Here is a 12,177-nt window from a genome sequence, read left to right on the forward strand (position 1 = left end):
AATATTTTGCAGGATCTGGGACATGTATGTTTGCCTTCATTCATAAAATATTTTATCTATGTATAGATTCAGATTTACATGTACATAAATATAATAGTCACTTACGTAAAGCTATTTTGTGAAGTACTTAATATTCTTATGTATATAAAGTGGAAATTCATAACACACAAACAAATATAAATTAAATGTTATGTCTCTAATTATACCTTTCCAGAAAATGGATTTATTCAGTAACTCAATTCAATAATTAAAACCAAGATAGATTCAAATCATGGGTGCCATTCTGGAGAATTTGGGGGTGATCCACCTAACCTCTAGTGACGAGAATGGACTGAATCGGGTTTCCCTAATTCAGCATCATCCAAAACTTTTGGCAACTTCCAGAATTCCTATGATAGCCAGATGCTCCAGATGTTTGCGTCTCAATATTTCTTTGGCAGGACTAAATGAAATAGCTTTTTGCGTGTATCGGACTGCAGATACTAGAAATCAAGTCTGACATTGGTTGTGGGCAACAAACGTATTTTTGCATGAAATTTCATACACACACACACAGACACATCATTGCAACACAATCCTTGCTTCAACCTCTGATTGTACTCACCGCTTTGCAGGGGTCTCTTAAGGGATGGCCGGCTTGGAGAAATTTCTTGCAGGTAACGAAATCCCAAAGTTTAGCGGCACAAAATATCTTCTGCTCCTTGGATTATGAAGTTGGGAGAAGAATAGTTACACCTAGGAGTATCTCTGGCCAATTGGTTTCTTCTGCTTTCCTCATAAAAGCATTGGCCGGCACTTATCCCTTGCCAGGGGTCTTTACCATTCCCACCCACCCACCCACCTTTTCTCTCTGTATTCATATCCTTGGACTTCTTTTGCTCCCATTGGTTGAATAAAGGAGTGAGTTTCGTGACTTTTTCTGTGTTTTTGAGGGGAGGGGGAGGGAGGCAGACGGATTTTCCATGTCAGCACAGCCAGCGTGTGTGTCTGTGTGTGTGTGAAAGGGACAGGGAGAGGGTGGGGAGGGAGAGAAAGTGTATATCACGACTTTGCAATCCCCGAGGGGCAACCAGGTGGCCAAATTTCAGAGACAGAAGGAAGGTCGTGAGAGGAAGCGAGGCTGGGATGTTTATCTCTCAAAAACACAACACAGTTCGCCAAATCTTCTAAGCAATGCTGGTCCTCCCAACTCCAATCAATCTTAAAAGGAGACACCGTGACTTCCTCCAAGGCCTGCCCTGAGCCAGAAAAAGCCTAATTTTTTTCTCACTGAGTCAAACGCCTCCTAACCCAGGTTGATTTTCCCTGAGACCCAACACTGTTTATCTAGGAGGCAGAAAGAAGGCGATTCAAAGAGTTATACACGTAGAAAGCGTGCTCAATTCTCAACAAGGCGTGCACGTTGAAGGGAGGGAGAGCTAGAAGTCAACACAACCCTAGAAGGAACTAAGTTGGCCAACCCTACCGTTGTACTTATAGGCTGGGCCAAAGGAGAGGAGAGCTGAGCTTAACAAATACCAGCAAGGAGAAGGGTGATTGGGTCACAATCATAACATGGGGGGGGGATGTGAGCCAGCTGTGGTTATCCTATACCCAACTGAATTCTGGTGCTTCCAATAGGAGAAATCCAACTGCTACTTAAGAGAAATCTCCAAATATTTACCTGCAAAATATCTGGAGATTTTTTTTTTAATCTGGAGACAGTTTTCCCCCAAACGGCATCACTCTGCTTAACAACTAATTCCTACAACACTGTCAATAATTTACCAAGAATATCTCTTCCTTCCTAGCATCTATCTCTCCCCACTTATGATTATAACCGTGTTTTTTTTGTTTTTTTTATTTACTTTGTCAACAAGTACAAGGAAACAAGTATGAAAACACATGAAAAAAGTGACACAAATAAATGGATATAAATAAGGAAAACATAGCCATAAACGCATAAAAAGAGTACATATAAATGGGACAGTAGGACAAGGACGGTAAGCACGCTGGTGCGCTTATGCACACACCCTTAGGGACCTCTTAAGAAATGCGTAAGGTCCACGGTAGAGAGCGTAAGGTAAAAGGTATGGGGGGTTAGAGGAACTAACCACAGGATCAGGTAGGGTGTGCCATACATTTACAACTCTATTGCTGAAATCGTTTTTCCTGCAATCAAGATTAGAACCGATTAGATTAAGTTTGTATCTATTGATAGCCCTTTTGCCATTGCAGTTGAAGTAAACGTAATCATTGACAAGTAGGACTTTATGGCAGACTATCTTGGGCACTAAGCTCAGGTCGAAATGTAGACGGCGTAGTTCATGGTTATCCAAGTCTAAAATTTCAAGCCTGCTGGTATACAGAATTTTATTACGAGCAGAGGAGTTGAGTACTCTTCTTGTAAAAAAACATTGGTTGTATCTTTCAATTTATATTGTTTTTATCATTTCTTAGTACGATTTGATAGCTTGTTTTAGTAACCTTGTCTATCAATTGCAATTTCGTTGCAATTCCAACCCAAGTATTTAAAGAAAGCATCTGTCAAATTGACTGTCACTAAGTGTTGTAACTTTTTTTATTCTTGATGAATGTATTTTTATTCTCCTTATGTACACTGAGAGCATCTGCACCAAAGACAAATTCCTTGTGTCTCCAATCACACTTGGCCAATAAAGAATTCTCTTCTATTCTAATAGCATATTAGATATTCTCACCCCACTTAGGTGCTAATAAGCACCTTCCTAACACAAGGGATGCTTGTATTGAGAAACAGGAGTGGAGTGGGCGGAAGGACAAGCATTAAAAAAAAAAAACAGAGTCTAGTTGCATTGTGATGTTGTGCTGTGCAATTAAAACCAAATCGCTTGATTTCGGCCATGTTGACCACACACTATCTCTCCTGCGCACTTTTCTCTATGACAAGCAATGAGTGGCAGAATTTCCCAACCCATAGAGAAGCTAGTCCCCTTGTACTTAAACAGCACTAAACCACAAACCCACAAAATTGAGTAATGGCTTGAGATTGGGCAAGGAACACACAAAAGGACTCTCCACCCAACAAGCTTGTTGCCCCCTAATTGAGCCAGAAGCTAGCCCCACATCTGAGTCTCAATTCACCTCTCCCAACCTGGTCCTCACTCAATCAGCTGGACTGCAATTCCCCCCCCCCACATCACTACCTGGCCAAGGATGATAGACCACTGTCGTTCAACACATCTGGGCAAGCCTTATTCAAGGACAAGGATGCCTAACTTTGGCCTGGATGGGATGCCCCGTGGAGGCTTGATCCCCCAGGGTAGATAGGATGAAGTTGTGGGTGACATTCAGTCCCCAAACAAATCTGATTTCACCGTAATTCCAACCCAAGAATTTAAAGAAAGCATCTGTCAAATTGAAATTTGCAATACAGTGGCAACTGAAGGAGGAGTTGAAGGCTACTTATAGCCATGGGGTCTCTGTCCTTCATGAAACCTGCAGTCCAGCTTCTGTACCCCCAAAGCCCTATGTGCTCTCCATCCTCATCCCATGAACAGGCCCCTCGCCCAGCATTCCAACTGCCCCAATGATCCTTCGGAAGAACTCTTACATGTAGGCTCATGCACGGCTCCTATTGATTTTGAGGGCGCTCCTTTCTGTGTCCCTTCCAGGGAATCTCAGCAGAGAGGTGAGTGGGTGGGTGGGTATGCCAGCCTCCGAAAATATGATGTGAGATTGTGCAATCAGCCCCGGCGTTGAGACAAGGAGTGCACAACAGCAACCGGAAACCACAGGGCCCCCACGCCTTACCACCAAGCACAAACCAGGTGCAGCGGAGCTCAGAAAAGTAGTAGAAAAAGAGGAGGAGGAGGAGGAGGAGGAGAACATAGAGTGAAATGAAACTGTCCCTTTGCTCTGCCTAAGTTGGAAAGCTGAAGGTTTTTTTAGCCAACAGCAAGTGTTGGGGGGGGGGGGAGCTTTCCAACAAGCTGAAAGTAGCAATGACCAAGGCAACAAGTTGCTTTTTAACAGAGTTGGAAGGGACCTTGTAGGTCAACTAGTCCAACCCCCCCCCCCCCTACTCAAGCAGGAAACCCTACACCATTTCTAACAAATGGCAATCTCTTCTTGAAAGCCTCCAGTGATGAAGCTCCCACAACTTCCGAAGGCAACTTCTGTTCCATTGGTTGATTGTTCTCACTGTCAGAAACGTTCTCCTTATTTCCAGGTTGAATCTCTCCTTGATCAGCTTCCATCCATCATTCCTTGTCTGGCCTTCAGGTGCTTTGGAAAATAGCTCGACTCCCTCCTCTCTGTGGCAGCCCCTCAAATATTGGAACACTGCTCTCGTGTCTCCCCTGGTCCTTCTCTTCACTAGTTGGGCACTATTGTTTTAGGGGGGAAAAGATCTTAAAAGCAAATTATTGTTTTTTTTAAAAAAAAAACAAGATAATATTGCAGCCTCTCTTTTATCTGATCCCTGAAACATTGGCTGGATAGAGGCAGAGAAGAAGCCATCTCTATTTCCCAAAACATGATTTAAAAAACATGAAATAGAAAATATGGTAAAATATTGGCCAGTTACTCAACCATCCCCTGGATCTGCCCTTGGGGTTGAGGGCAGGGCTGGTGGCATGGTCCACCTTGAGTACCTGTTTCTGTTTGTTAAGAACAAAACTTGCACCCAGAAAATACAATTTACATTCCTTTCCCTGAATGGGCCATTTAGGACAGGCATCCAGAACCCTAACCAATACTGTACGTGGTAAAGGTAAAGGTTCCCCTTGCACATATGTGCTAGCCGTTCCCAACTCTAGGGGGCGATGCCCATCTCCGTTTCAAAGCCGAAGAGCCAGCATTGTCCGAAGACGTCTCCGTGGTCATGTGGCCGGCATGACTAAACACCGAAGGTACACGGACCGCTGTTACCTTCCCGCCAACGGTAGTTCCTATTTTTCTACTTGCATTTTTACATGCTTTCAAACTGCTAGGTTGGCAGAAGCTGGGACAAGTAATGGGAGCTCACTCCGTTATGCAGCGTTAGGGATTCGAACCGCCGAACTGCCGACCTTTCTGATCAACAAGCTCAGCGTCTTAGCCATTGAGTCACCGCGTCCCCTTACTGTACATGAGAGGCTTTCAAAGATCCGCCAGATTTAGAATTAAACATAGCACTGCACCTTGCAGCATAATTGAATTAACCCATTTATTTTTTATTTATGAAAAAAACCCCACCATACTACAAAGTAACAAAAGAGGTTGGGTTCACACAATGCTCTAAGCCAGGGGGATCGGACCAAAATGAATTCGAATTGAGCTTGCCACATTGTATGTGAGTGGATCCCCTAGTTTTGACTCTTGGGATGACTGTGAACCACCACTGTTAATGCTGTTGTGGGCTGTTGCTGCATCGTAAAGCATTAAGGCCGGTAATTTGTTTCATAACATGTTATCTTAACAATAAGATACTGAAATAAGAAAAAATAAGAAAACTGAAACCACGTTTTCAAAGCACAAATTCCAAATAACTAAAAGAGAACTCTGACGTGAGTTATGAGTTATAAATAAATAAAGCACGCGTAATTAAGAACAGAAGAGTACAACAGAGGTGGAAGGGACCTTGGGGGGTCTTCTAGTCCAACCCCCTACTCAAGCAGGAAACCCTATACCATTTCAGACAAGTGGTTGTCCCGTGACCGCCTCCTGCAACATACCTCCCAGCGCCCAATAAGATCTCACAAGGTGGGCCTTCTCCGGGTGCCGTCGACTACACAATGTCGTCTGGCGGCTTCTCGGGGGAGAGCCTTCTCTGTAGCTGCTCCGGCCCTATGGAACGATCTACCCCCTGAGAACCGGACCCTCGCCACTCTCCCGGCCTTCCGAAAGTCTATTAAGACCTGGCTGTTCTGGCAGGCCTGGGGCTGCTGACCTTTGATTGAACTTCAGCCCCACCAAGATTGAGTGCATGTTGCGTTCTTTTAATTCGTTTTATCTTGTATTTTAAATTCTTTTTAATATTTTCAAATTGTTTTTATGTAAGCCGCCCGGAGTCCTTTGGGATTGGGCGGCATACAAATCCATTAAAACCTTAAACCATTAACTCGATGGCCAAGATTCATGCTGCCCAGGATGCACGCAGAATGAGAAACCAGAAAGAAAATTGCCAAGCTTAACATATCGTGTGGATGCAACCAACGAGCTGGCTGCAGCCCCAATTGAGTAGATTGTGCAGGCACAGCCTGGTGAGTGTATTCTACTGCAAGGGGGGTGGGTGGGGGTAGCAGAGTGAGCGTGCTTTCAATGGAGCCCATCAAACAGAACTGTTAATTGATGGTATCTGCAGAAGATCCGTCCTGCAGAGATGAAAGACCAGACAGTCGCATAACGAGAGAAGTCTATCGTTGGATGGCCAGCCCCTCGAATGCTTTCAGCAGCAAAATTTAGAACCAGGGCCTGGCACTGAGGCCAGGAAACTATAAACAACACATATCATGGTATCTTTCCCCTTTATCAAACCATTATAAGAAGAGACAAACATGACCATTTCAGTAGCGTTTCCGTAGGGTGAGTGCAGTTAGCATGGGATTTCTAAGAAGAACGTGTGAAAAACAAGAAGAGATAAGGTCAAGAGTATTGAATGAGGGCTGAATTCACGTGGCTTAAGTACGAAAGGCAATGGCCAGTGTAAAACGAATATGCTTCAGATGGTTTGGTCATACAGAGAGAATGAACAAGGATCAAACTGGAAAACAAATGAAGGAAGATTGGATGAGTTGAGAGGAGCAGAAAAGCACAAGAATTCAAATTTGGGTGGGGTTGATAGAAAGTTTGATGAAGAAAAGCAGCATATCGATATACGTAATGGAGGTAAGAAAGGTAGAAAGATGTGACAGTGGAGGTATAGTGAAGGATGTTGGCTTGAACTCAGAAGCATTTATAAGATAGCAAAGATTCAATAACTTAGTTGCACCCACAGTTGATTAAATAAAAGTTGATTTTTTTTATCTTCCTCTTGCCTTCATTTAAATGTATTTGGATGTAGCTCTATCGCCTTCTCTTTTTCCAGTTTTATGCCTATATTAATTTGTTCTTTCTTACTCTTTATCTGTGTTTAGCATTATTATTACTATTCGCAACAACAGGATTGTATCACAGCGGCCAGTTGTTTTGCCAGATTTGGCATTGGTTACTAGTCGGGCCCCACCCAGGGGCCTAGGACGTCGTAATGTATTTTCGTAATATGCGTGCAGATCCAAGCAGTGCGGCTTTTTGCATTTGACTGATGGTGATTTTGTCAATTTTTAACTGTTTTAAATGTAATTCCAGTGCTTTTGGAATAGCACCCAGTGTGCCAATTACCACTGGAATTACCACTGCTGGTTTGTGCCATAGTTGTTGAATTTTGATTTTTAAGTCCTGGTATTTCGTGATTTTTTCATATTCCTTCTCGTCGACTCTGCTATCACCTGGTATTCTGATGTCTATGATTGTAACCTTATTTTTCTCAACCAGTGTGATGTCTGGTGTATTATGCGCCAGTATTTTGTCCGTTTGTATGTGAAAATCCCACAAGATCTTGACCATCTGATTTTCGGTGACTTTTTCAGGCTTATGTTCCCACCAGTTTGTTGCTGTTTTAATATTATAATTTTTACACAAATTCCAATGGATCATTTGTGCTACTGAATTGTGCCGCAATTTATAATCAGTCTGCACGATTTTTTTACAGCAGCTGAGTATGTGATCAACAGTTTCATCAGCTTCTTTGCAAAGTCTGCATTTGGCATCATCAGAGGATTTTTCGATTTTGGCCTTAATGGCATTTGTGCAGATAGCTTGTTCTTTCGCAGCCAGGATTAGTGACTCTGTTTCTTTCTTTAATGTACCTGCTGTTAACCATAACCAAGTTTTTTCACTGTCCACTTTATCTTTTATTTTTTCCAGAAATTGGCCATGAAATGCTTTGTTTTGCCAACTCTCCATTCTTGATTTTATCACACCTTTTCTGTATTCTTGTTTCATCTGTTGGACCTTCAATAGATTTTTGTTCTTTACTTTGATTAATAGATGTTCTTGACTTTCTTTTAAATAATCAGCCAGTGCATGTTTTTCTTCTTCAACTATTTGCTTCACTTGTAATAATCCTCTGCCACCTGATTTTCGGGGCAGGTATAATCTATCAGTATTATTATTACACAATTGTATCACAGCGGCCAGTTGTTTCGCCGGATTTGGCATTGGTTACTAGTCGGGCCCCACCCAGGGGCCTAGGACGTTGTAATGTATTTTCGTAATATGCGTGCAGATCCAAGCAGTGCAGCTTTTTGCATTTGACTGATGGTGATTTTGTCAATTTTTAACTGTTTTAAATGTAATTCCAGTGCTTTTGGAATAGCACCCAGTGTGCCAATTACCACTGGAATTACCACTGCTGGTTTGTGCCATAGTCGTTGAATAATAATAATAATAATAATAATAATAATAATAATAATAATAATAATAATTATTATTATTATTATTATTATTATTATTATTATTATTATTATTATTATTATTGAATACCATGATGGGTATGATGTATCTATACTTATATAGAGAAACTGGCAGGAGAGGTACAATTAGTAGTCTTAAATCAAATGGTTAACTTAATTATTGTTTGAGTTCTGTTTCAATATTATTCTTGCAATGGGTTTCTATTTTCATAACAAGGGTGGGTTCCTGCCAGTTCTAACCTCTTCTATAGAAGAGGTTCCACAAATCTACAGTGCCATTTAGAACCGGTTCCACCTCCCTCCCCCCGCCCGTCCGCACATCATCAAGATGAAGAGCGAGAGGAGGAATTCTGGGAGTTGAAGTCCACAAGTCTTAAAGCTATCAAGTTTGAACACCCCTGGGTTTTTTTTTTCCCCTAAAGGCTTAGGGGTGGAAGGGTCTTGTAACTTGACAGCTTTAAGACTTGCGTGCTTCAAATGCCAGAGTTTCTGAGCCAATATTTTGGTTGCTAAGCAAGAGCATTGTTAAGTGAGTTTCACCACGTTTTACAAGTTGGCCATGCCCACCCAGTCACATGACTGGCAAGACACTCCCACCCAGTCCCATGGCTGGCAAGCCACTCCCACCCCAATCACATGGTTGGCAAGCCACTCCCACAAAGCAGGCCACACCTACAGAAGAGGTTCTAAAAAAAATTGCAACCCACCACTGTTGCAGTACATCACAATAATCTATAACATAGTTTGCTGGGGCTTGAATTTATTTATTCTGCAGACAACCCATGGAGGTTAATTAAACCATGACTTGAAGTCAACTTAATGGGGTGAGCTAAAAACCAAATAGTTGCATTTATATCCACCTACTAAATTTAAATAACATTAGCCATGGTTCATTTTCTTATTCCCCTTGTGCAGTTCAAAGATAGTCTAGGTGGTTAGTTTAGATAATGTGCAAAATCAGACTATGGATAAATTAAGTAATCAGGTTAAATGTGCCATGGGTAGATACAGTCATCTTATTGTACATGGCTCACCAATAGTGATTTGTTCAATACAATATAGGCCCAACTTTCTAGTATATTGTAAAGCAATCTAGAGCCTGGTTGATGCCTCTAGATCAGTATTTCCCAACCTTTGCCACCTGCCTGGGGAATTCTGGACATTGAAGACCACACATTTCAAAGTGGCCAAGATTGAGATACCTTGCTCTAGATCCGGGATGGCAAACCAATGGCCTTGCGTGCCCAAAGTGGCATATGAAGCCATGTTGTCCAGCACTCACAGCCTTGCCTGTTTGTCTTCTGGGTTTCTGGGGCACATGCGTGCAATGATCAGCTGTCCTTCATGCACGAGGCCGTGTCAAAAACCAGTGTGTGCATGCAAGCCAGTTAGCTAATTGTCGGGTGTGCATGTGTGACAGAACCTGGAAGTTCAACGTTCAACTTCCCAACGAAGTTCACGATCCCTTTGCACGCCGAAAATGAGCCTGGGCGTGCGCATGTGCGCCAGCCAGCTGATCATAGGGTGCGTATGCACACTAGAACCCGGACGTTCGGCTTTTCCAGAGCATGGCTTCGAAGAGCGCACGCGCGGTGTTTCCGCACAATCTTTTCAACACTCGGTTGCCATCACTGTTCTAGGTCCCTATGTTATGAAGCCACTTCAGCATATAAATAACCAATGAGTTCACCGAGGACCCAAGAGAAGAAGCACGAGATAGAATAATCAGCTCTGTGGTTTATTTAAACGTTGTTCCTGCTCATAGGATCAGATCAGATCATTCTAATTAGAATGACTCCAATCCAAAATTCACATCAACAACGTTCAGCAGTTTACTGAATAAATGTCAATTAATCTCAATTAACAAAGAAACAGACTGTATATGGATGCTTGTCTCGTCCATGTGACATCTGACAAGTCTCCACCTGAGAATCACGTTTTCCACTTCTTCCCCTGTTTTCTTTTCAAACAAACTCTTTTCTCAACGTTTTCTTAACCCAGACAAAACTGACTGGAATCTCACTGATATCATGGACACTGTATCCTTCGTTCTAACAAAATGATCTCATCAGTGGATTAACTGCATCCTCACCTGCCCATTGGACCATTGTGTCTGTTGATGTCTCTGCACCACCTCAATTTTTTTTAAAAAAAAATCCTTTGATTAAGCAGAACATATAATTAAATGAATAGAGAAGTGCCCTACTGCCAAGCAAAACTCCAGCCCTGACATAATTTTTATAGGAATGCCACCCGATTCTACTTGAGGCTCCAAGAATCTCTAGACTACAAAAAAGAAGCTCAGGAATTTCAGGTTATTTCTTTGCTGAGAAGAGAGACCAATGGTACAGAAAATAATAAAAAATAAAACAAAGCTAAGACGGGCATCAAAAGCGGAAAGAAAGCTGCCCATAAATTTTAAAAAAGGTAATCTCATCCTATTGTCTCCCAACCCTTGGAGCAGGACATGATTGGCTACACCGTGGTCCAAGGTGGAGGCCATTTTGTGAGAGTGCCCACAGGTCACTCACTCACCTAACAGGTTAGTCTCTCAAATAGGCTAAAATAACTTCCCTACCAACGGCATAACAGAGCAACAGCATTCAATAACGTAGCTGAGACCGAATCAAGGATCACAGACGAAATCACTGAGCATGAACTTGTAAGCAGTTTGCGATTCTGGTTCTCATTGAGATCTAAATTTCAGTAAATAATTCATCAGGCTTGCCTGTCCTCAATCTAGGAGGCCCCCACTGTAAGCAATGCCCTTTAGCTGAAGAGGGTAACATGGCGCAAACAAGGGGGCAAACAAGTTGACAGAAGTTACCTCTGAATGTGTACAGTGACTCCAGAAGCTAATTTTCAACCCATAAAAAAGGGCCTGCTTTAAAGATCAAGCTTCGGGTCCTCCTGACTTTTGTGGGGCGCATCCCTCTTGGTCTTGCTTCCTGCAAAAAATAAATCAAATGAGCCTTCAAGAACAACCACAGGTCTTTTTCTGCCCTCGTCCCTCTCTGTTTTCCACCCGCCGTCTCCCATGCCCTTGTCCCTTGTCCATTGCAATCTCAAAAAAAAAAAATCTCTTGACTTACCCATTTGTAATTTGAACAAGAAGAGGAAAAAAATGCATCTAAGCCAACAATGCTATTTAAAAAAAACAAAAAAAAAACTTTCAGAGCCTGTAAGCTTGGTCACACCAATAGGAAACCAGCCCTGGCGGTTTGTGTGACTTCACTTCCCAAAATTAGACACACACACATACACACCACACACACACACACATACACACACACACACACACACACCAAGCCTTGTTCATCCGGCCCCCTGCGCAAGATCAGCCCTTGCCAATGCAACTCATCTGAATGCCCATGGAGGTCTAGGCGGAAAGCAGCAGGTAGAGGCGTGCCATGGATTGCACCATCAAGGTAAGTTCTGGAGAAGTTCCTCCATCTTTGTGAGCAGCTGATCTCCCTTGTTTTGTGTCTGTCTTCCAGTTTGCACTGAGCTGGTCTCTGGTTCAGTTCCTCTCTGTCTCATACACACCCAGCTCCAGAAACAGGGGCCCCCTCCGCTCTTTCCTTCTGGTACAAAAAAATTTCCTCTTCCTTCCCTTTCGTGGCGGTTGATGTCTCTGAGTTTAAAAAACCCAAACCAAACCACCACCAGACACTTTCAGCTGTGAGGCAGAGAGCCCCTTGCACCGCTAATTCTGGCCAAGCAA

The 12,177-nt window shown here is 42.7% G+C and overlaps 2 protein-coding genes across 6 annotated transcripts in view; one reads left to right on the forward strand and one right to left on the reverse strand.

Annotated features, from left to right (window-relative positions):
* The window catches only part of ETV2 (ETS variant transcription factor 2), a 29,425-nt gene extending 17,253 nt beyond the window's left edge, over window positions 1-12,172 (reverse strand). The window contains exons 1-2 of one of the 2 annotated variants that reach the window (XM_087728071.1): window positions 11,281-12,172; window positions 605-700 (exon numbers count right to left, since the gene is read on the reverse strand). The gene's annotated coding sequence lies outside the window, so the exon portion shown is untranslated. Of the gene's footprint in view, window positions 1-604; window positions 796-11,280 lie in introns of those variants that run through there. The other variant, XM_087728072.1, reaches the window with a different exon arrangement.
* The window catches only part of LOC106553089 (retroviral integration site protein Fli-1 homolog), a 31,391-nt gene continuing 30,986 nt past the window's right edge, over window positions 11,773-12,177 (forward strand). For all 4 annotated transcript variants that reach the window (XM_087728066.1, XM_087728068.1, XM_087728069.1 and 1 more), the window contains exon 1: window positions 11,773-11,881. In XM_087728066.1, coding sequence (XP_087584192.1) covers window positions 11,864-11,881 — 18 coding nt within the window. In that variant the 5' untranslated portion in view covers window positions 11,773-11,863. The remainder of the gene's footprint in view (window positions 11,882-12,177) is intronic.

This window comes from Thamnophis sirtalis, unplaced genomic scaffold, assembly GCF_051295495.1.
Source record: "Thamnophis sirtalis isolate CommonGarterSnake01/CBP01778 unplaced genomic scaffold, rThaSir2_p1.2 scaffold_13, whole genome shotgun sequence".
NCBI lineage: Eukaryota > Metazoa > Chordata > Lepidosauria > Squamata > Natricidae > Thamnophis > Thamnophis sirtalis.